The sequence below is a fragment of the Zosterops lateralis genome (genome assembly GCF_965231275.1).
Source record: "Zosterops lateralis genome assembly, chromosome: Z".
NCBI classification, from domain to species: Eukaryota; Metazoa; Chordata; class Aves; order Passeriformes; family Zosteropidae; genus Zosterops; species Zosterops lateralis.
The window spans coordinates 8,829,844-8,855,384 of record NC_139800.1 but is presented as its reverse complement, the minus strand read 5'-3'; the positions used below and the strand labels follow the sequence as shown (position 1 = coordinate 8,855,384).

The 25,541-nt window shown below is 37.8% G+C and overlaps 1 protein-coding gene across 1 annotated transcript in view; it reads left to right on the top strand.

The window, feature by feature from the left end:
- Nucleotides 1–25,541, top strand: part of MAST4 (microtubule associated serine/threonine kinase family member 4) — a gene marked incomplete at its 5' end in the record, with an annotated part of 273,094 nt that overhangs the window by 59,471 nt on the left and 188,082 nt on the right. Inside the window, one exon of the mRNA XM_083883208.1 lies at nt 14,430–14,551. Coding sequence (XP_083739334.1) covers nt 14,430–14,551 — 122 coding nt within the window. The remainder of the gene's footprint in view (nt 1–14,429; nt 14,552–25,541) is intronic.

Here is a 25,541-nt window from a genome sequence, read left to right as displayed (position 1 = left end):
GACAGAAAGTTCTTTACATTCTTTGGGATTTTTAAAAATCTGTTTTAAAGAAACCAGTGCAGACAGAGAACTAATTCCTGGAGTTTTTTCAAATGTTCAGTAATCTGAAATTAATAATTTCAGTGTTGTCTTGGTCATGTATTTAGGTACCTTTTTTAACATACTGAAGTCTTTTTTTTTTTTAGATTTTTTTAATGCTTGAGAGTGTTTTGCTACTCTGGTTTGAACTACAAGAAGCACAGCATCATTAAAAAAAACAGGAAGAAGTGGGGCATAGGAAATCTTCAGTTTAAAATGGTGAGCTGACATGTGCACAAGAAATGCTTAGTTTAAAATGGTGAGCTGTCCATGTAAGGGACAACTTCTATGCTCACATATTCCCTCCCAAATTTCTATTTAAGCCTTAATGTTTTTGAAAAAATATTCCTTGTTCATAAAGGGGGAAAAAAATTTGGAGGCCTGTAATTTGAGAAAGTACTTGATCTTTAATATCACTATTACTGGTTACTATCTTCTTTTATTCTTTCTTCTCTTTGGTTACTTTTAATACACCTTTAAGTGCTAGTTTAACAGTGCATATCAGTTCATTGGAAAATAGCTTGGAAAAGTATCTTTGAAATTATTTACAGTTCAATCTTTGCCTCTGTTAGTAAAAAATGTGCAACCCCTAAATACAGTAGGTAGGAGTAAGTGAAGCAAGAGACAAGACTCCTAGCTTGGAAATTTTCAGAATGTTCTTGTGCTGATGTGTATTGCTCACTCCAAATGTTAGAAGAGTAAATTGCACTTTTTATTTTATTTTCCCTTTCCTTCATGTATTAAAAGCACAATGTTATTGAGCCATAAAGCATAAGCAGAATTAAAAATGAAAACAAAACAAAATTTATTTGTTTCTATAAAACAGAACAGTTCAATTCCTGAAGGGCTGAATACTAATAGAGGTAAATAGATGGAATAGATCTCAAATAAATGAGTTGATTGAACTTTACAGGAGGGAATAGTGTTATGCAGGACATACAAGAAGAAATAAAATCTATATTGTTGTAGTATATTTAATGAGACTTGCAAAACCTGAAAGATTACAGTTACTGAGAAACTACTGTTTGAATTGGCTGAAGTAAATCACAAAACTTCATATATATGAATATGAGAAAAATTGAGAAGGATGTACTGGGTCATCAGTACATCATAATGTGCTGATCATGATGATCAGGGAGAAGAGGGCTGGAAATCTGTAGAGGTGGGATAGAAATTGAAATTATTTTTGACACAGCTTCAAGGAAACTACAGCCAAATTTTTTCCCTTTAGTTGCACAGTTTAAAGCAATCCAGCAACCACATGTTTTCAGTGACAAGCAAAGAATGCTTTTCAAATTAGAAGAAAAATGAAATCAATGTTTTTGAGAATAAATCTATTATTGCATTCTGTTGAAAATTCCTACACAGTCACTGATTAAAGTTTATCCAATAAAATAAATTAATAGTGGTTCCTGGAAACACTATTCTACTGTATTTTGGAAAAAACCCTTCAATTTAATTGTTGCAACAGTATTGCTTTCCTTAATCTTCATTGCCAAGGAGGAAGACTTTGGGAAAAACAGAGACTAAGTTTGGAATGAAAATAGCATGTGGCCTGCTATTAGTCTAGCAAATCTCTCACAGTAGTTCTTGTGAACTGCCAACAGTCCTGTTTAATAGAAAGACAAGATAAAAAATAGTATTTCATAACTGTGGTTGCTAAATATAAGCATTAATTCATGAGATAAAACAATCTCAGAGTAAAAGAGCTTTAATGTAATTTATGACCAATTCATCTTTTAATTTGAAAGGTCATGTTTCCAACAGGCCATAAAGTTTTGGGTAACATGGTCACTTTATACTGTAATCAGTGTTTGCCTTTTTTTCCTCTGCTGTGTCCTAACTTCCTTCCTGCTCCAGATTCCCCCTTCCCTGCATGAACACAAGCCCATAGCAGTGCTTGTCTCACCCTTTGTCTAGGAAGTAAACTGGATCTTTAAAAGTTCTGCTTGTGCCACAGAAAGTGCAAAACACAATCCTCGCACAGGCTGTTGAACCGCAGGATAAGCCCTGCCACAAAGCTGTGCTGTAGCTGTTTGTTTCATAGCCCTGGGTCAGACAGGGGAAAGAGGATTGCTTCAGAGGAATACTGGAGCCCTCTGGGTGCAGGGACATTGGAGGTGTGCTAGACCAGCGCTGAGATCAAAGAATGGCTGGGTGAGATCAGCTCTGTTATTCTTGGGACGATAGAAATCTGATTAATACACGTGTATTTAAATGCCTCTTGCTGTAGCCTTGGATTGCCTTCTTAAGGATTTCTAATGGTACACAGACTGGGACTTTAAAACTTGTTTCGAATCAGGAGAAAAGATGTTTAATTAAAAAGCTGCTTTTCTGTGGTGGCTGGTTTTCTTGATCTCCACAAACTTCAAAGGGCTGTCTATAGTCAGAGGGTTTTTGGCTTAAATTGTCTACAGATTTTAGTTTGCTGTGTTCAGAGATGCTTAAATCGAATCCATAGCAGAAGGTAATGTGAAAGGATGAGAAATTAAATGAGCTTTTACCGTGGAGAGGGTTAACCTAGCAAATCACTCAGACAAGCAAAACAAATTGCCCTTACTTTCATGTCCCACTGCTGCTCCTCCTTTGCCCTGAGATGGGCAGGGCAGCCCTGTTCTGTCTTCTCAGTTGTGTGCAGCTTTTGGAGATTGCTATCTCCCTTTCTACTTCTGAAAGATATGAGAACATATTTCTGGGAAAGGATCATATTTTGGAAAGTGCTGCAGCTAACTCAGTTGTTTCTATACTGTACTGATAAGCTCTTCTGTTATATATAAAGAAAAAAATACACTTTAGCTACCTATAGTCTGAACTTCTTATCTCGCCTTCTGTTATCTCATCAATAACTACTTGGAAAAGACTTCCTGGTGGGCTAATTGTGTCTAACTGTGGTAGGGCTGTTATCTGCTAGGCTTATATTGATCTTACACAAGCACAGGTAACATAATACATAATAATTTCATTTTATAGAATCTTTAATCCAAGGATCCTAAAGCACTCTACTTTAGTAAAATTACTTCATGTTCTTCTGATCATATATTGTCTACAGATCATGAAGAGCTAAAACAGAAAAACCTTTTGATTTATATATTTTCTTCTTTAATGTTCTTGCCTTGATCAGCTTTCCACCTCTGAGTCATCAGTCATCCAAATATGCTCAGCAATTGTTGTTATTCCCATATAATTAATCTGTGGTTGATTTGAAATGAATTTGGGAATTCTCAATCTGTTTTTTGCTTCAGCGATTCATCACTTTGCTAACACTAATTAGCAGAAAGATCAACAGCTTTATGGACCATGAAAAACAAGCTGTTCTCTTATCCATGGGTTGGCATGTGCTGGCAGGACTTGGAAGAGGAGGTTTTCCCCATTCACACAGAGGAGCAATTGGCAGTAGCAGAATTTTCACAAACCTTGGGTTGTATAAATTATCATTAATATTGTTGAAAATGAAGATTAGCTCATTAAGTCTTACAGTGTCAGCTATTTGGTGCAACTTGGTGAATGGGGAAAGCTGAACTTGTACTATCGTGTGACTTGTACCTTGAAACTTTTTTGGGAATGCGACCTCCCCATAATATACAACTGCTTGTCATACTGATGATGGGATTAGTTTAATGACAACATTCAAAAAAAGGGTTATTCCTATTAATCAAAGCCTCTTGGTGTAGATAAGAGGAAGTGTTCTGTATTTCCTGTGTACATAATCAAAATTCCTTCCTGTTACAGAAGAAATTATACGTATTTACAGCAGGAATATATGAAAACAATACATGATTTCAGCGCTCCATAAAAACCCCTATGATTTCATAGCTGTCTCTGGGGATACAGCTTGGTATACAGCTGATACAGCTTGGACTCCCTTGGCCTGTCCCCACCCCCAGGAGTTGGGGTGCTGTAGGATGAGGGGTAAGGATGACTGCCAGTGCCAAAGCTCTATCACATGTGCCTTTTAATAAGAAATTTTACTTCCTGCATTTTCTTCCCCTCTCATATAACAAAAGAAGTATTTCAGAATGGCTTTTTTTGTGATGTGTGTCACGACTGGATGTCCCCAGTTTAGAAAGCCTTTTCAGCTGCAGCTGCCTGACGGCTCTCCCCAGCAGCAGCAGAGGGAGAGCGGAGCCCTGCACAGGTGCTGACACCACTGGGCTCCGGGCTACAAAGGTGGGAGTTCAGCAGCCACGTGTGCAGGATCACAGGCACAACATGCTTCTTTCATTCCCTGCCTACCCAGAGCATATCTGGCAGTCTTTTCAATTGCCTTCCTCAGAGGTTTCCTTGAAGTGCGATGCCAGGTGTTAAACTTATTCCAGAATTAGTAGAAAGAGATAGAAGCAATCTATTCTATAATTACATGGCTGAGGAAATGTGGTGGGGAGGGGTTTTTTTGGTTTTTTTTTTAATGCATTCAGTACAAAGCTGTCTTCTCCAGATGAAGTAAATATATTCTGCTATGAAATATGCATTTTTAGATGGTTCTTGGTGCGCTGGTGTTTGAGATGGCATTAGGTTATATTTGTCATTGTCAGTTACCTTCATCATTTAAAGCTTCAATCAACCTGCATAGTGGAGTTGATTTTTACTTCCCTGTGCACCTAGCAAGATAATTTCCATATTCTTTGACATGTCTGGAGTCTGCACCATGTAATAGACTGAGATGAGAACAGAAGATATTGTATTCCTGTCTCATTATTTTGCCTTTAACTCTTGGATTGCTGCTTAATCGTGCTTGTATCATCAGAACATGAGAAGTTGATTGTTGTTCAGATCAAAGCAAACTGTAGCAGTAGAGTGCCTAATTAGCAGATATGTTTGCAAGCTGCCAGTTTTGAAGGAGGGAGAAGTAGAGTTTAACCCTCTTTGGGACACTTACAAAAGCAGTTTGAGAATTGTTAAGAGTCATTTGTCATAGTGGAAAAACAAAAAGTGGAGAAAATCAATATTCATGTTAAATTTCTGACGTTTGAATTGTAGCTCTTTTAGAAGTACCCTAAGTGATATTGAATTAGCTTGCTCAAGTATGCTTAGCAGTGTAACTGTAGAAGCACAGATGAAAAAAATTGCCTGGACTTAGCTATATGCTTGTATTTAATCAGCTGATTAACTAAACCTGAGGTCTGTGAGGCTGCAGTGCTGTTGTTGCTAGTACCTGAGCTCATTAGTGCAAAACTGACTGCAGCATATTTATAAATAAACTATAATTGCACATCAAAAGCACATGATCTATACTCCTAGAGGCTTAAGTCCTTCCTGTTTTTTTCCCTGTGGTCTCTCTCTAGTGGATGCAAATGACTTGACCACATACTTGCTTTCTCCAAGTCGGTTGCTTTAGCATAAATTGAGTGTACAGATAAAGAAATAATTGAGAGGAGGGAAAAAACACCTCCTGTACTTAATCCTTAGAATAAGGGTTGACAGCTTGAGTGGAAAAAATTATAGATGTTTTTCAGTAAAAACAGAAGCAAGATTTTCTATTGGGAAACTTTACCTTTTGAAAAATTTCTATAAGCATGTAGTGATTTAATTATGGGGCATAACAACATATACATGAGGCAAAAGAGGGGATCACAGTGGGTACTGTAGAGAAAATAGCAGTTAACACATCATTTCATGTTTGTCTTAAAGTCAGTTATGAGTTGCTGGGCATGTTCTTCATAGTGCAATGGGAGATGTTTGTTTCTTACCATAAATTCTGTCAGCAAGACCCCAAATGTTGAGCTGGTGGAGAGTTGTGAGCTGAGAGTACCGACCACAGTACAACACCAGTTGTTCACATAAATGTTTGGACTGAACAACAGTGAATTTTTGAGATCCTTTGCATTCTAGGTACAGTTTTGTTGTAAGTTTGCCAGTATCAGCTATCTCTGATCTCTTAATGTGCAAGATTCTTGTTTTTGCAAAATTGACTATAAGTTGAAAGGAACTCTCTCATTATCACTTGCTTGTAGTTTTAGTGTGCTTTTTGTAGCATCATGTGTGCAGTGTGAATCTTAAATTATCTGTTTTTTCTACTGTTAACAGAGTTATAGAACTGGACTTGGAAATTTTCCTAGAGCAGGTGTAAGCTGTAAAAAAGGAGGAAAGAGATGCATGATGATATACCTGTATATTATGTTTGTGTTACAGAATGGACTGTCAGTTTGTAAGTTTTGGAACTGCATGTTAGAATTATGGGAAGAGGACCTATTTGCTGTTAAGATAAAGAAAAGGAAACAATAGAGTATTCTATCCCTGAGCTCACTGATAAATATTGCCAATTAATTATTTTGCTGAGTAGTACTTCAGTAGAGTTGTGAGGTAGGAAGGTAGTGTCATGAATGACAACTTCAATCTGTAGGGTGGTTTTTTCATGTAGTTATTGTTGTCTCTGGTTGGGTAACAGTGCTGTTGAGTTAGGTATTATTGATGTGGAAGACTTGAAAAAAACCCACCAACCAAACCAAACTGAAAACCCCAAACCTATCCTTATCCTTTTACTGGTGATCTCAAATGCATTTCAATTACTATATTGCTGTCACAGTACTTCAATAATAGATTGCAAATAGTCAATATAACTTCAGCGAGTATCTGTCACCAAAGGAACTCTGAGTAATTTCCTTATCAGCAAAATTTTGCACTGTCTTTTAAATGACTTTCAGTGAGAGAATTTTGTTCCAAGCATGAACCATTATTTGTGGGATGTGATGACTTATTCCTGGTAATTGATTTATAAACAGGCTTGATTCTGCATGCCTTTGTAGTTAAGAGAGGCTTCATTTTCTTTTTATATAAATGTATTTCTGGATACAGATCTAAACCTTCATCCTACTAGTTTGTGGTCCAAAACTGGATGTGTCCTTTTCCAATTCCAATTCTGCCAATACTGGTGAAATTTTAAGGTAGGCCTTCTGCAGGTGGTTTTGTTTTTTTTTTTGTTTTTTTTTTTTTTTTTTTTTTTTTTGTTTTTTAAGTTCATAATCTCAGCCCAAATTTTTGCCTTTGGTGGGCCACTTTTATTTCATGCATTGCCAGCCAGAATCATAGAAACACAGAATATCCTGAGTTGGAACGAACCCACAAGGATCAATAAGTCCAACTCCTGGCCCTGCTTGGGATGACCCAAAGAATCAAACCATGTGCCTGAAACTGCCACTGCTTCATCTAATTTTAGAAAGTAAACCAAATATAGAGCATTTTAGGAGATTTGTTATATAATAGTGAGTGTAATACGATTTTTTAAATGAAGGCTTCTTCTACAGAAACAAAAGAAATTGTAATTGAGTCAATTGTAATTATAGGCTTACCTGAATAATGTTATGTTTACGGGACAAATTGGCTAAAAGGAAAATTTCAGACTGGGAAAGTGGCATTGTTCATTAACTTCAACCACGTGTAACTGAGTAATGTGCAAAACATGCTCCTTTAAGTTCTGAGCAATAAATAAGTAATTATTAGTTTTCATATTTGTTTATTTATTTCTTTATTTTTGCATTTTGATGGTCATTTGAAATTTGAGTAAAACTTTTTGATATAGGTGCAACAGAATAAGGCAAAATATTGAAGAATTTATAGTGATGACTTCAAATCCATCCACTCAAATCCATCCACATTAACTTTCTGATTAATGGCTAATGGGAACAATGGGCTTTAATTCCACCCCTCCTCCATGCCCCCAGATATGAAAATAGACCCTAAAATTGGCAGTGTCCCCATAATTTCCTGCAGCTGGGGTGTCTGCAGGAGTTCAGTTTGAGGCAGTAAAGCTAAGTGCCCTGACCTGAACCTAGTAAATACTAAAGGGGGTGTCTCAACCTGGAGTGAGGCTTCACTTATTTGTGGTGGTAAAAGTGATAATACGTGGCTTCCAGCTTTGGTCTTCACTTCCTGCTGCTCAAGCAGTTTGTGAGTGGCAGTGGTGTTACCAAAGATTTGGTAAAATAAAAAAGTTCTTAAACACCAATGTAGCATTGAGAAGCAAGCATTCTTTATTTGGCCAGATGTACAGAGGAATAGCTTTTCCCAAAGCTGTGCATTCTTACTATGGGGAAATTCCTGTTTATATGCTGTATTTTACGTACATATTGATTGATTGTCCTAGAATATGATAATCATTTCCCTGAAATCATTAACATATTTTTCCTCTCATTTGTGCATGTGGTCTTCTGTCCTGGGTGAGGGGGTGGGTCTCTCTGATGATCCCTGGGGGTTGTAGATCGTGATGTTCCAATCTGAGTTTGGCAGGGCACAGGGACTGGTGAACATGCAGTTCTCCTTCTTACACAGTGGACATTGTGCATTTCCATAGGCCAGTGGTTTTTGGAGCAGGAGCATTGTGTTAGCTCACCAGGTGTAGGCAATTCATCATCTAATAACAGTGGCTGCTTTGGGTACGCTGGGACTGCCATTGCTGCTCTGGTGATGTGGTGGCAGGTGGTGGCTTCAGTCCTTCTTCTATTCACATCAAGACAACTAACCTGTCAATGAACCCACTTTTTTTTTCTGTGTTTGGAAATGTGCCAGGGATAAGATGAGGGAGCAGTACCCATCTGTGTTTCTTTCCAGAACATTTTTCAGAGCACACTGCAGTAGAGTCCAGTTTTCTCATCTACTATGGCTTTTTGCTGTTGCTCTGAGGGAGTAGCTTATACAGCTCCCCAAAAAGAGGTATGGAGTGAGCAACCCACTTGAAACTGTGCTTGGCAAGTCTGACTTGTCCAGAGCATAGGTTCTTGATATAAAATGGGTTACATTTTTAAGTAAGCCAATGAGGGAAAAGTATCTAGCTTTCTGTGTTTTTAAAAAGTATTCTGCACTTAAATATTAGTAGTGGATTTAACAAGATAATTAATTGAAATAAGTATTTCTTGGCCCTTGCTTTAAAGCTGTCCAGATGGCAAGAGGCTATTTTGGAAGCTGCTATATCACAGCAGCTAACACAAACATATTGATGCTAGCTTCTGGTAAGTCTGTGGTACACTGTAATCATATGCACAGCTTCACCTTGGACTAATTGTATCTATAGTTGCTGCCAGCCCAAATTCAGATTCTTCCATTTTAGCAAAGTACATGCCTGTCTTCTATTAGCAGTGGTGTAATAGAAAACTGCTTTTGTTATTTTAACAAAAAATATTTCTATCAAAAACTTTCAAGATGCTTCTTCTGTATTTATTTTTGCATGTTGACTGGGTTACAAATCAGACTTTCTAGCAGTGCAATCTACACTATCCTAAGTACTTTTATAAAAGTTAAATCTACTTGGATGCCAAACCATTTTCTTAATCATATGCAATTGTTTAATCATCAAAGACAAAGCTATTTCTAAATTGTAACTGAACATGGAAGATTTGTAGGTATTAGATTTGAGCTCATTTAACAATTCTCAGCCGTCCTATTATAATATGCATTTGAGAGGGACAAAGGGAGGAGAGCAGTACTTCCAGCAGTAGCAAAGACTTTTCTATTTAGAATAAAGCAAAGCCTGCCTTTTGTGACTGATTTTTGTGGAAGTGTATGTGGGTTTAGTCTCTTTGTCCTAACACAAGTAATTTTGTCCTTTTACATTAAGTTGTACAAGTACTGAACACAATAGAAGTAAGAATGGGCAACAATTCTATTTGGACCTTCAACAAATACTCATTACAAATGATCTAGATGTACAAGAGATGCTCAAGGGCAAGATGCCCCTGAACTGCAGTGATGTATTACCTGTGTTCACCAATAATGATGTAATACTATTAAATAATGCTAAATTATTGCCATTACATAGTCAACTTAAACCACTCTATATCCAAATGCATTCTGATAAATGTGCTGGACTAACAAGGATTGCATTCAGATATGGGAGGTGATGCTGTTAGTTCCACTCTAGCTACTTTCGGCCATCCTGGTAATTTCAGGCACAGGAAAGGAAGTAAAGATACCAGCAAAGCTTCCACAGAGGAAGTGGGCGAGGGAAGTCAACAGTGACCATTTTGGAATTGAAGGGGACAGAAGTAGGGGGCCTCTACCAATGGATGACTCAATATCAAAAGCTTATGAAAGTAATGTGAACATTCCTACCAGTGTGTCAGTGTTATGTGCTGTATATGGGCCAGAATACTGAATTGAGATGGGAGGGTTGAGGTGGAGTTGAAGCCTCCCTCTCAGTCCCTCGTGAATCAGTTCACTTAAAAAGGAAAGTAGCTGCTTGGAGCGTTAGACTTGAAGGCACATATGAATGCAGTATGAAAATGATAATGTGTTTCAGCTCAATTTTTTTTTTTTGTATAATACTGGCATTGAAATCACATAACCAGGGAAAGTGTGGACATGCATAAATTCAAGGGTTAACAAAGAAAATGTAAAAGCAGTAAAATGCATACAATTTTGAATGAAACTATAGCAAGAAAAGTGTAGGAGTGCTAATGTCAAGGAAAGGGGGAGTGGACAGTATGAGGGGATTTTTAAAAATTATTATTATTACTGGAGGAATTGAGGGAGAATTGCTGATTAACTCACTTTGGGCAGGGTGTGTTTTATCATGTAGTGGTTTAATGTAGTAGGTTAGTGCTGTTCTCAGATAAGAGATTTATATGTTACCATCCTTTTGTCGAAGGCCTGGCTAACTTTGCTTCTATAAAAGTGTATTTCTTGTGTGCCATTTCTGTGTTTAGAAGCCTGTGTACTATGAAAAGAAGAACTGGAGTTCTAGACAGTCTGCTTGCCTTAATTCTAGTACTTTGTGAAAACTGTGGTACCTTCAAGTCTCCTGTTGGGAGTAAAGATGGGAGGAGGGGTCATTCCGGCATCACACATACTCATGATTTCATTGGTAATTTTGATAGTGTTTACTGCCTAATTTAGCTTTTCAGCAGACACCTCCAACATTATTTTAAATATTTCTTGATGCTAATCCTTCAGGAAAAATGATGAAATATTAAGTGAATTCTTAGAGTGATGGTACTGACTTTAATACTGAGTAAATCCACTCTGCTTTCTTGTCAGTCAGGCCAAATATTACAGTTCAAGGAAAGGCTTAATACAAGGTTCTGTTGTTGTGTAGGATTGCATCTCTTCTAGCCTCAGTATCAAGATATCTTAGACTTCCTTTCAGATGTCTGAGCAAGATAAAAACAGACTAAAATACAGATTACTGTAGAGGACAGATAGTAAAGGTGACTGTTGGAATGCCCTGCATGTGATGAGGTACAGACCACATTAGCCCTACATATTTTGGTTCTGGTGCACAACAAAAAGTTAAGTACAAGCATTAATAATGGCAATTACTTCTCACATATCTTTCTCCTCCTAGACTAAATTTTCTTGTTATTTTGTCTTGGGGATCCAGACTTAAAACAATGTTAATTTGTGTACTAAATGCCAATGATTGCCTTCCATCTTTCTTCTTGGGAAACTCAAGTGGGATTGATAGGAAATGAAAATTAGTGCAGTCTGGGAGGGCCCTCAAAACCATTTTGAGACTGGGATTTTTTGAGACAGGGGGTTCCCTGTGTCCTAGTTCTGGCCAGGACAGAGTTAGTATTTTTTTCCAGTACCAGGTGTGATGGTGTGTGCTGTAGTCCTGGCTGCTGGGGAGGATCTTGGGCTGATCCCAAGAGTTCTGGTCTGCCATGTGCTGTGCTGAGTGGGCAAGGCCAAGACCCAAATGATACCCATTATTACCATCTTATCTCATTGCTGAGGAGGTAAGGGAAAGGGTCTCTTTCTGTTGCTACCAAGAAGAAAGGGGTTTCTTTCTGATCCTGGAGAAAGTGTGATAGGTTGAGGGTCTGACCGCTATTGTTTTGTGTTGTCCTGGACCTGCTGAGCGTTTTTGCATATAAATAACCCTTTATTTGTGTGCATTTTTGTGTTTAGTGTTGTTGCTGTTAATTTTCTTACCTCATTGCTGTTTCCAGTAAATGTCCTCCCTCAATCCTTCATCTCTGTCTCACTAGAGTGGGAGAGGAGCAGCTTACAATTTTCTTTTTTACTGGGAAAACTAAGTTGGGAAATACCATTCCTAAAACACAGCACCCTATGAGAAAGTGCACTTGTTAACTAAAGAGTGCTAACTTTGCCCAGTGTTACAACAAACTTTAATAGAATGAACCTTTTCTCTTTCTTGAAAGGATCAGGGGAACAGTTAGTGCTTTTCAAATATTGATTTCTATGAGAATAAATTGCCCTGATATTATTCTACAGTGATGAAGTTAAAAATTATTTATTTTCAATTTTCCTGATGGCTTCTAGAGTGGCTTAATACAGAGTTTCTGAAGGAGTTACGTGTATCGTATGTCTACTTGATAAAATAGGTATTGCTGAAGCATTTCGCTTATTTGGCTTATTTGGAGCTGTCTGGATGTTGCTGGACCTCTGGAAACCTCAGCACTAGGAAATGTTTGATTTCACCCTTTTCTGAAAACTTCATCTTACTTTGTCTGAGAAGTAGAGTCATAAAGGAACGAAAGAAAAGGCATAGACCTGTTCTTATGTAGAAAGCATTAAAGAAGTAAAACGTACCTATTTAAGTGGAAGGTTTGTATCACTTAGTTTTTTGCAGTCACTTCTTAATTCTCTTTTTCCTGTACAGATGAGAAGGAGTTAACCTTTTGAGGTGATAGATATAAAGCTCTCTGCATATGTTACTGATACATTTCAGGGTTGACATCAATGGAATATCAAAGATGTTTATATTGCAATCAATGTCTTAAGCTTTTTATGGCACCCTTTTACTTGAGGATGATGGGAGCCTATGCAGAGAGGGAACCAAAATTTCATAGAAGGAGGCAGAGAGAGCAGATGGGAAATTAATTCAGATTTTCCAGTTCTGGAAAATATTATCCTAGATAATTGGGCAAGAAACCGCAGTTTATTGTACATTTTTCTTCTAGTCTCGATCAGGCTGTTAGCAAATTGGGTGAAAAAATGTTTATGGGTTCTGCTTTACCAGTGTAACAAAGAACAATAGCACATTTGGAAGATTAATTGGGAAGTGTTAAAAGACTATCCTGTGCTGCTGCTTGGGAACTTCTAGCTTCCAAGACAGTCACTTTCCAGAGACTTCAGCAACTCTCTGTGGATCTACTGTTAAAATACAGTTATGAAGATGAAGCTTTTGATTTCTTGGCAAACCTGTGCTGATTTACCAGGGTACACATCCTGTGTCAGTGGTCATGTGCATAGACACTGCATGGCTGTCTTGAGATGACAAGATGGATGAATTGGGGTTTAATAATTTCAGTAAACAAGTGTTTAGGCCATGTAGTTTAGAGATGTTTTTCATTTGATCTGTTCTGTCAAGATCTTGCAGTGTGTTTTTTGAACTGAGATTTGATTCAAAGTAAAAAGTCTTCTGTATTGTTGCTTTGCATTAGCTTGTTGGTCTTCCAAGAGAAGTCAGTTGCTTTAGTAATGTGATTGTCTCACTTTTGCAGAGATGAGTAGTTGGCAGAGATGAGTAAGAGCTTAGGGTGGACATATTGCCAAGACCAGTGTATATAGCCTGTTGTCCTGTTTATTGATAGTGGCTGAAAATAAGCAGAAATTAACAATATTGGTACATGCTTGTGATCATAGTACAACTCCCTGAATATTCTTGCTGCTAGTTTGTAGCTCATACTTCATGAGCTGGAGGTGTTGTCTCTCTCGTTAGTGCCTGTAGGGGGACAGTCCTGGCTGAGTGGTGTCGCTCTGTGATGGGGAGTGTGGCCCTGTGTGCCCTGGGCTGGAATGTCCTGCCCACAGCCAAGTGACACCCCTGAGCAGAGACCACAGGCACTGAGAGCCCCATGGGAGCACTCCCAGGGAATCAATGGCTGGGATGCACCTTGGGCATCTCCCCTCACCTGGGACACTGGATAAAGATTCTTGTGAATTGAGTGAAACATATTAGGTAGGTTATGAGGAATTCTGGAATAGAGGCAGAATAGTCCTCACCCACAAAATGGTGTAATTGTCCACATAGTGTCTTATTTCAATAAGTGAGATGACTTTGTCCCTGAGACTCAGAACCTTATTCCTTCAAGGGGTAAATAGAGGAACATTTCTTAATACCTTTTTTTTTTTGTTTGTTTTCATTTTCGACTAGCTTTCAGAGTTTAAATTTCTTTTGGTTCAGGACTAGCATTCTAGATGTTTGCATCTGTTGCTGCTTTAATTGTGTTTCTGTGTGGAAAAAGGTACTGTTTTGAGAACAGAGAACTGTATCTAGTGGAAGGATGATGTGAAGGACTAACAATGGAATGGCAGGAATTCTGTTGGAATCAGCTGTGGTCGGGGCTTCAGTGAAAGATGTTTTACAGTGGCAAGAGTGTTAAGAGTAAACTGTCCACTGCATTGCCTCAACTGCAACATCTCCTATTTTAACTCACTCTTTCTGAACTTGACAGGCAAATATTTGCTTCCCAGTGCAACTGGACAGCAGCTGTGGCAACCTGTAGAAACCACTAATCTTGTCCGGATGCGCTACCAAACTCTGGGACAGTCAGCACCTTCACTCACTGCTAGTCTGGTGAGTAATTTTTTTTTCAATGCTATAAATGTGCCAAAAAAAATGTATCTCTGTTGGTGGGAGGATGGGGATCAAACCAGAGTCTATTTCCAGACCAATCTCTCCTCCTTAAGCTGCATTTTTCAAGTACCTAATGCATGCCTACACACAACATTACTTAGTATGTTGAGTGCAGCTGAATAACATTTATGGTAGCAGTAACTCTGAATTGGGTTACTGGATTTTGCATAAAGCCTGAGCTGAATGTTGCATTAATATAGCTGTTTGCATTTAAATGGTTTCTTTCCTTTTAAAAAAAGGCATGCAGTAGGAGGCAACTGTCCTTTCTCCTAAGCATTCTTTTCTATCAATGTGTATTTCCACTTCCCGGAGTACTTTGTCCTCATGAGGACATAGCTGCGTGAAGCAGGAGTTTAATGAAGTCTTTTGGATAAAATGATAAGGGAAGAGAAAGGGGCAGAGATGCATCATACACTTGAACTTTCAGCTTTTTGTTTTCAAGCATCTATTTTACTGCTTTGTGTTTCTGTATATTAATAACTTGAGAAGTATTGAAATTTAATGCAGGGCCCTGTGTACTAGCCTATACTTTTCTTCAAAGAGCTATAGTAACATATTTCCTGTATAAAGAAAGAAAATAAAATTAATAATGCTTTTCCTCACCCCTCTCCTACCTTTTGCTGGTCATTAAAACCTTGTTCATCCATATCTGCTTTCTAGGGGAAGCTTATTTTGTGACTTGTTTTGGATTTTTTAGACACAATGTTTAGGTTGAAGGCAGCTATGGTCAGCCAATGTTGAACAGATATCATCGCGACACTTTTTCATGTTGTATTGATAGGTAGATGGCTATTCTCTCCATGATCTGTCTGAAGTAGTATTTCACTTCAAATACAGCAAATCTTCACCTATAAATCTAATCTGGCTTCTCCTTGGTGGTGGTGCTGTTTGTGGCTCCTTAGGGCAGATACGGCTTTTTGGACTCCACACTTAATACAAACAGATAATTCTGTTGGAAGTTCTGTTCTTTGAACTCTAATATTTTCAAGGGAATTAAGTGTCAACCTGTGAATGAAGTATTTGGATTATGTACATTGAAATAAGAAAGAAAGTAGATGAATGGTCAGAAATTAATTTAAATTGCATTAACCTCACATTTTTTCTTCTTTTCTATATTTGGGGATAAAAAAATATTTCTTCCAAATTAAGTAAATTTCAAAAGGGCTGTGTTGCTGTTTGATGGTCTGTTCCTATCTGCAGAGCTATTAGGGGGCATGCTGCTAACAATATTGTGTTTTTGTTTTGCTGTGATGCTTAAACTGTAGGAAGAGGAGGATGTAGCACTGTTTCGACAATAAGTACTTTAAATGGTCATAAAACAATAGACTAATGAAAAATTCAGTGAGCCTTGCTTCCTTAAGGCCCTTTAACTCATCACCTATATAGTTTCATGGCATATCTGTCTGCCACATACTTCTTCCTTCCTGTCTCTCCACATCTTTTATCTGTGCCTGACTGCAGTTTCTTTCATGCTGGTGCAAAAGCATGCAAGAGCCGTCTAAGCAGATCTGAGCAGATTGGGCACAGGGTGGAGGTGCAGGTTCCTCAGAAGTATTTATTTCTTATCTGGAAATGCTGATCAGACTCGCCTCCTAAGGAGGTTAATGTTAGTGTCACATAGGCAGAGCTCTTCTCAAGCCTCCTTTGACAAATACTTTGCTGTCAGGCTTTTGAAGGACTCTGGTCTTTGCTTAAAAAAGGGGCCATAAGTTAGGGATCATTCCCTCTCCTTGCATACTTTTATTTTCCCCTTGATTCTCTGATTTGGCAGAGTTGAATTTGGGAGGCCTATTGTTAGATTCTAGTAATTGGAGCTTTTAATCATACTTAGGAGAGAGTTTATCCTTATGTAGGAGAGATTCTTATGAAGAATTTCATGTAGCTGTTCACAGTCTGACTTGAAATTACTTTAAATGTATTGTCTCACTCATCTGAAAAATGATTAGCCTGTTATTAATTCTTTTACTAGAACTGATCATTCTCACTTGGGTTGATAATCAGCTGATATAGATCTGACTGAGTAGTGATTGTGAGGCAATATAGACAAGAATGACAAGTGAACAGGTCAAAGCTACATGCTGGTGTTTAGTGCAATTGCAAAAAGGGTACAGAAAACATGCTTTTTTTTCTTGTTCTGTCAATAATTTATTAAAAATTCGCAAAATCTCGCACTGGTCCGCAGGTGTAAAGCCTTTCTGTGGGAAATGATAGATTTTTTTTTTAACAGAATATTGATTAAAAATGGGCTGCAGGTGTTGCTTTAGGTAGAGTTCAATAGCTATGCATGATTCACTCCTGTAATACAGGCAGTTGGACTATAAATTAAAAATACAGTTCCCATGTAGACCTGTGGAACTGGGTTGAAGATGTACAGGAGAAGGCTGATTTTGTGATGAGTAGTGTATTGGATTTGATGTGGACCTTTAATTCACAGAATCACAGAATAATCTGAGTTGGAAGGGACTCAAAAGGATCATAAAGTCCAACTCTTGGCCCTGCAGAGGACAACCCTATAAATGACAGCATGTGCCTGAGAGCATTGTCCAAATGCTTCTTGAACTCTGTCAGGCTGATGCTGTGACCACTTCCCTGGGGAGCTGCTCCAGTGCCCAACACCCTCGGGGTGCAGAACCTTTTCCTGATATCCAAACTAGACCCTCGACACAACTTCAGGCCATTTCCTTGGGTCCTGTCACTGCTTGCCAGAGACAAGAGATCAGTGCCTGCCCCTCCTCTTCCCCTCCTGAGGAAGCTGTGACTGCAGCGAGGTCTGCCCACAGTTCAGAGGCAGCCAAGTCGTGGTCTTGTGTTACTCCTCAATTTCTGTCATGAGCACTTTGAACTGTCCCTGACAGATTCTGTGGTGGTGAAACAGATGATGGGAGTCTGCACAGACAATTAGTGTGGACTTGAAAACATTAAGAAAATGATGCAGAATGTCTTCAACACTGAATAGAAATGGAAAGGTGAGTTGAGAAGTGGTTCTGCTTTAGGATGTTTTTGTGGGTCATGTTGGTCTGGTCAGTCTCTTCCTCTCCATGGTCAGTAACATGTGCTCCTGGAGGGCAGTTCAATGTGTCTCAGTGCTGAGTTTTGCAGGTGTGTGGGGAAACTGTGGTAGAGCTGGTTTATCTCACTGTCTGCACTGTAGGCTGTCAGTCATCTCACTCGACTCGAGGCATCTTTTCAGGATAGGATGGATTGGGAGTTGACCTGAAGTTGCTGCCTCATTCAGTGTCCAAAGTTTAGGGGTCATTCTCCTGTTCTCTACCAGTCCCCTGCCACTCCATAAGTATTTTCAAATACCATTGTAAACGTTTTGACTTCCATTTATTACTGTGAGAATTTTTGGAAAATGCTTCAAAATAAATTGAAATAAAGCCAGTTCTGTTAAATTCTCATTGTAATAAGCTGATATGCTTAAAATTATGATACCAAGTCTGAAACTGAGCAATAATTACTGTTCTAGGCAGAAAGATATTTTGTGTGACACAGATTGGATTAAATTCTTGACCTTTAACATTTTCTAGTTAGCGTCATATATAAAAACAATAGAAATGTAAAAATAAAGTGTCTCTATGATACATGTTAAAAAATGTGTAGATGAAAGGAAAATAATTTGCTGAAATTAATTGGACAAAATTTCTTTAGATTTGGCTTTGTCATGGTTGAATGTCAAAGTCCTGTTATGTGTTTTACTGGTGTATTGCTTGTTTGGCTGTATGGTGGCTTTTTTCCAAATAAATATCTTGCTTTAAGGGGCAAGAAGTCTTTCATTTTGTTTATCTGTTTTATATAAATAAAAAAAATCATTTGTGTCACAAGAAAGGTTTCTCACAGTCCAGGGAGCTTTCTGAGAGCATATTTCATGAGTTCTTTATGGTAACTTGCTCTATGAAATATTCACTTAATAAAAATACACTATAATGAGGATCCTCAAATGAAGCATTTAGATTGTAATACACTTGGCTTTTAAATTCAGTCAAGGCTGGATGTGTGATTTCAACTTCATGGCAAGTATTGAGCTTAGGTTGGCTATTCCTTCTGTTGTGTGAGATGAATATAAGCATGAAGTAAATCTGGCTGTGAAAGGCATTTTCAGAAAGGTGGTTTCTTCTTGGAAATGTGAAAGATACCAGGGAAATGACTATTAGTTTAATATTTTAGTACTTGGATATAGTTTCTAGTAACATCAAAATTAGAAAAGCGGTAAAACTGGCCTTTGTGAATGGCTTATGCCCTTTCTTGCTATGCAGTGAAGGGGTGTTTTGTCTAGGTATGACTGGAAACATTTGCTACTTTTTAGCATACTATTTTCTTTATTTTTTACGGGATTTACCTCTTGATTTCTTCCCCCTCCAAACCAGGCATCCCCTTGCAAACTGCCTTCCCCAAAACAACAGAAGACTGAATTTGTGAACATCTGTACTTTGATTGCTTTTTATTGCCATTTTATAAGTGTTAATTTGTAAGAATGGTTTTATGGAAACTGGAGGGGGCTATTTATATAAAGTACTGGTTTATAAGTTGGATTGCTGAAAGGACAAAACATAAGAAATGTTCAATGTCTTTGAAAAACAGTTCTACTTCTTCAGAAAGAGCTTTGCCTCTTCCTTTCTTTTAAATAGTATAATACTGAAAATGAGTAAGTGTGTCTTTGTTAAATATGCCATTAACTTCAGCTAAATTGACATAATGTTGACAGTTATTATGAGAAGTGTTTCAAAACTAATTATGCTAATTAGAACTTAACTACCAGTAATTGCATGTATTCAAACAGCACACCAACACCCTTTTGTGTGTTTTATTCCCCAGATGTAAGACAGCCATTTGTTGTCTGAGAAGCTGCAAAATTACAGCATAGATAATAAATGATTGTGAACAAATAAAATACATTCTTTAGAAGCACTAATTGGTGAGATAAGTGAATGACAGTATCAGTTGTGCTTACCCAACCCACACATTTTAAAAAAGGCTGTTATTTAAATGCTTTGTTTTGGAATTGTGGGAAATTTTTCAAATCATAATTGTGTTCAGTTTTATCTAATGAATCTCAGGTGTAGCTGAACTTACTTTTAAGTAAACTTCTTTGAAAGCAAAAGAAAATTGCATCTGAAGCTTAGGTTGCTTTTAGTTCTTCTTGTTCCGGGATTCAGGTTTTCAATGCTTGAGTGTGAGCAGCAAATTAATACTCCAAAAGTTAATGTAGAGCAAGTAGAAGGATGGCACTTGTGAGAGGCACAAAAACTGTATAATAGGAATTTCCAAAGTAGCTAATTGTGGCTTGTTATCTCGAATCTCCCCAAAATAGTTAGCAAGACTTCAGAGACACTGAGGGAACTGAGGAAGTTGCTTGAGTGCTAAACCACTGTATAGAGTTGAAAACCATATTCTTGTTTAACATAAAATAAGCTTAACATCTAAGAATAATTACTGAAAATCTTTTTAAAATGTGAGGGTTTTATTCCTATGAAATGCTAAAATTGTCAACTAATGATAGCAGGTTTTCTGTGCTTCAATTGCTTCTAACTTTTAAGACTAGAGAGTTGTTTTCCCTTGTGTATTTTATTCCATTAATTCCTTACCCATGAATATGCATTTGCATTCATCTTTCTTTTTCTGTATTTGCCTTTTAACAAATACTTAATTGCAGTTCTAATTCAGTAGATAGATCTAATTTACTAGTAGCAAGCGGGAGGTGAACATGCATCTTCATAGATTTGCCTGTATGCTTCCTATTTGTACACAGCAAAAGGCTGGAATAGACCTGGTCCAGAGCTGTGAAACTATAATGTTTTAACAAGCTGATGCAAGAAGTTGGTGACTGAGTATTCTCTTTCATAAATATAAATATATCTCTGCTTGGCTCTGTCATTGTTTCCAAAATAGTCATGGTGTACTTGAATTTAAAACAAAACTGTAGATTCAGCTGCCTGACAGAATTCTAGATACTGAATCCTTTCCTAAGTCATCTGATTAAAACCAGTGCTTTATTAATTCTTATACTTTTCTTGCTTGTTCTTGTATGTGGATAAAATACAGATGTGGTGGTGGCTGGGGTTTTTTTCCATTTCTCCTGGAGAGAGCTTGTGATTTCTCAGAATTGAGAACACACAGCTTGTGCTGCAAATTAGCATTCATTAAAGAATAATGGGAAAAGTAGATAAAATAATCATCTCTCAGAGAAGACTAACCTAGGTTAAAAAGTCCTGTGAGCGTATGCAATGTGTTTTTCAAAAATACCCCCTTTGTGGTGAAGTAGGTCACTTCCCATCAGCCTCAGTTAGCTTCCAGCTGTCAGGATGTACTGAGCATGAGAGAGAACTGAAAGGAGCTTTTGCACAGTTTATTAGAGCTGAATGTAGGTGTAACCCTCTTCTATGTCCTATTAATGGTACAGAATGAGTGGAGATCAAATACATGTAGGAGCTAAGCAATACATCCCTGCTCTGCCTGAACCATGCTTCTGTTTTCCAGATGTCCCATATAATAGTCTTCTTCCTTCATGAGAGACTGAGCGGTGAAAAGGCTCACTGGGGCCAGTTTCTAGTTCTAGATAATCAAGAATCTAGGGCTGTTAAAGTTTTTGTCACCTGGGAATGCCTTTGCTCTACTAGATTTTTGTTTGACCCACACAGCTGAGCATTAAGCTGGGTTAAATATAGTGAATCACCTCTGGAACTGAAGCTTCTGACTTTGTGTTAGTAGTGGCTCTGAATAAGGGCTTATTCTTGTCTGCTGTAATATTTGAGTTGTCTGTGTGTGATGGTTATCTCGAAATGCCATTCTGTTGCTAGTATCACTTAGAAGGTGGGAAAAGTGGGAACTATTACAAAAGTGAGGCTGTGAACTTTTCACCCAAGTAGAATTGGCCACATGAGAAACAAAGGAGTAGTGGTGTTTGGCAGTAAACTATATGACCAGGAGAAATCAATGTGTAATCATTCATAGTGTTTGAAGTTTAGATGCCTTTCTGGGAATAAAACTTTCTTGGCTTGTTGTTGGACTTTACTTAGAGGATAACTGCATAAAATGATAATCTGTGATTAACAAGGGATAAAGCTCAGGAATATAGTGGTGAACTCCTTTGGCCTTACATCAAAAGCTTCTGCAGCTCCTTAAAAGATTTTTATAGTTGTGGAAATGGAAGGGGGATAAAGAGGTTAGAAAGGACATGAAGAGCAGGAAGAAGCTGGAAAAATGACTGACATTTGGAAGGACTGAGGAAAATTTAACCACAATGCTGTTTCCTATTCCATGCTGTCTCCTGTTCCCTCTGGTCACAAAAAGCAGACTATTGTGAATTCATTGTGTCTCAGTTAATGTATTAATTGAAACACTGGTGTATCTATCGTTTTTAACATTTAATGAGAAAATAGTAAACAAGTTGCAAGGAGATCTTCCTTTCCTTTGAGGAGTGTGTGACATATACAAATTTAATTTGATTGGTCTGATTTCCAGTCTCAGGTACATAATAAAAGTTTAAACTAATTTCAATCACAGCTCTGTCTTTAAAATAAACTGAGATAAAGTGGGCATGGGAAATAATGGGATGAGTGTAGGATAACAACTGTCTGTATTTCTGTCTGCATTCAGAATCTGAAGTGAGAGGTGTTGGTAACCTCAAAGTGAGAGCTCCCAGTGTGGCGTGGGTGAGCAGTAGTAGATTAGGGTGTTGCTTGGTGTTTTCATAAGGCAGTTACAATTTCTTTGACTGTTCTTAGCAGTCTTAGGAATTTGGTACTCATGCATAAGTAGGATAGATTGAATAATTAAAAAAAAGCGATAGAGGATGAGGTACTGTCCCACTGACTTGAATTTTAATAGTAGTTCTCTGTATTGTTAAGAAACTTAATTTTTAGCTTTGTGAAAACTTTGCTAGTGCTGCTATTGCTGTAGAAAACTTGATCCTTGCTTTGGCAGTTTCAGTTGACAAAAAACGCAAATTCTTTGACCTTCCTATTAAAGTTTGGCCTAAAATGATGGGATTATTTGAAAGCTGATGAGATGTATTCCTTTCTGCTATTTTTTTTTTTTTGGGGGGGGGGGGGGGGGGGGGCCATCATCGTTATGCTAAAGGATAACTAAATAGGGCACAATTCTAAGTTGATGAAGTAACATTTTTATTTTCCTTCCTGTGAGAGGACATGTTCTCATGCCTGTGGTGCTTGCAAAGTGACTGTGGGGTAGTAGAGGATGGAAGCAGACGGTGTGGAAACAATAGCGCTCATTGCTCAAGCTGAAGTACTCCCCTGGTTCTGATGATGGCTGTAACTCTCAAAACAAAGAGACTCAAACTGAGCTGAATGACGCCGCTGACTTACAGGCACTGGAGCAGGGTGGGGAAATGTAGTTTTTCAAGATCTCTGGTGGGAATGCAAGAATTTTTCTGGACACACAAGAGAATACTTTTTTGTTGGATGGTGCATTGCTACTTCTAATCTCTTACAGTTTTAAGTTTAAAAGCAACTGCTGTTTTACTGACCTCAAACTTGAAGTGGGTTGACTGCCACAGTTGGCTTTGACACAAGCTGCTGGTATTTGTAACTCTGTTTTTTCTTGTATGGTCATGTGAAACCAGATATGTTACTGTAAAATGCACTTTTGTCCTGTGGAGGCAGGTGGGAATGTGGACTTGGATATTTTTTAGCATACCATACCTGATAGTTTTTACCATACCTTACCTTTAAGTATTCTTGTTCTGATACACAGTGGTTTAAATTGTTCTGGCTTCACTGGCATGATGCAGTAATTGTGTTTGCTGCCCTCTTCTGTGCCCTGCCACAGTGGACTGGTGATTTTTAGCATCAACTCTGTTGTCATCTAAGTGGAGATAGAAAGCATTGTTTTGTTTTGTTTCTTTTTTTTTTTTTTTTTTTTTTTTTATTTTATCACAGTATGCCCAATTGGTGCATATATCTCTATCCAGTTCTATCAGAATTTTAATCAAGCAATAGTACAGTAAGATCATTGCATCTATTAAGGATTTTCTTTCATGGTGTCGTGGAGATTAAGAAGCTAGGTAAGTGCTCAAGTTGACCTAATGTCACTTGAGTAAAAGATATAATAATCAGCAGGAGATTGGTTAACTGCTACTCTCTCATGAATACATTTAACCTCTTGATCATTGCAGAATAGCTGCAATTATGTGGTACAATGGAAGATACTCAGTATTTGGTCAGTTAAATTCAGAAATGATGGTTGGCTTTGTAAAGCATGGAATAATTTCCATGCAATAAAATACACTTGGCTGATCACAGATTCCTTTTTCTATCTGTTAGGTTGTCTATATAAGGGAGGATGTAAGAAACAAAGTTGAATTATGAGATTGCCTGCTGTAAATGAGGGAGAAAAAAATCAGGTTAAATAAGAGAACTAGCCTACAGCTGAAGTGGTGCATATCCTGAACAAACACTCCTAGCATGATGTTGCTTTTCCAGAAACCTGTAACAGTGAATAAATGTTTTTGGTATGCTTGTTGTATGTCCTCTACCTACTAAATACGGGATTGCAACTAGTGATCGTCAGGAGAAAGTTCCTTTTTATTCCAGACTTCCTTACTTTGCTGATTAGTAATGGAACTTCTGTTCATAGGGAGTCAAGACTTCAGCAAGGTAAATGATCGTCTGAATTAATTTGAATGTTGAAAGGCTTAACTGTTCTCTCTAATGAAGGAGAGTGTTTTTGTGCAGAAGCTGGACCGTGAATAGTGGAAAGTATTGGATCTTACTGTGGAAGGAACAGCCAAAACACATTAAGAAGAATAATGTGTCCTTAAGAGAAAGTACAATAATATATTATAGCATTGACAAAATACTGCATTATTTCAAGTGTTGAGATTAAATGCTTCTAAAAAGGAAAATAGGGCATCAAAATGAAGGAGACTAGATGCATCTTTGTTCAGAATGATTTCAAAACAACTTAAACCTTGCCAAAAGTTTGATAATTGTGGTTGGAATGAAGCTTGCCTACTGCTGATTTCATTTGAGAATCAAACTTCTAAATGTCTCACAGGGATTATTCAGAATGTAATTGCTACTACTGTTCTGCCATGAGATTTTTTAAAAGAATTTGATTCCTTTTCCATATACAGAATCTGAAATATTCCACTGAGCTGATTGATAGGAAAGCCTCATCTCAGAAGGGTATTTATTTGTTCTCTGAAAACATAGCTATATGTGTGGCACTTCAAATTCTAAGATTAAAAATGGCATAGCTCCTGTGTGTTGATGTTAGGCTTTCTTTGGGGAGATAAAATAGTTCAGCAACTTTTGAAAAAAGGGAGAACATTATATGTCTATCTCAGTCCTTGTTGAAAGGAGACCCGTGGGAGATACAGACTGTACTCATGATGTGCCTGTCTTTTCAGAAAGAAAAGACTGCCTTTTTTTGAATCAGTGATCCAGCTATGCCTTTTGATGGCGTAAGAAACACAGTATTTGATGGAAAAGGCAAAATGGATGAAGCTGGCATGTCTGTAGTGAACAGTGTTCTTGTATATGTTCTGTCGCTGAAAGAGAAGTTGATTAACTTATTTAAATAACTTACTTGAAAAATTGGTTTGCCTCTGCAACAGTTATTTTTCTTCTAATACTTTCATGGGAGATCGATAACGTTAGGTAACAAATGAGCCCTCCGAATGAGTGGGGAACCCAGAGACAGGTTAGTGCAAGTGGGATTTTGTCCGGCAGGTGGCGAGAAGACTCAGTGTGTCCCTGTGCTTTCCATGGAATGTGGCCATTCCTGCCTCTGTAATGGTGACTGTTGTGGAGGTACACATGCTTTCGTGGGATAAGGTGCTTTGTTTTCAAGAACCTTAAAATATAAGTAAACAGAAGCAGTAATATTTTTTTTCTATTATGAAACAGCATCAATCAGTCCTCCTTCCTTAAGTGGAATAAATTGTTGCAGCCATCTGCTAACCTGTGTT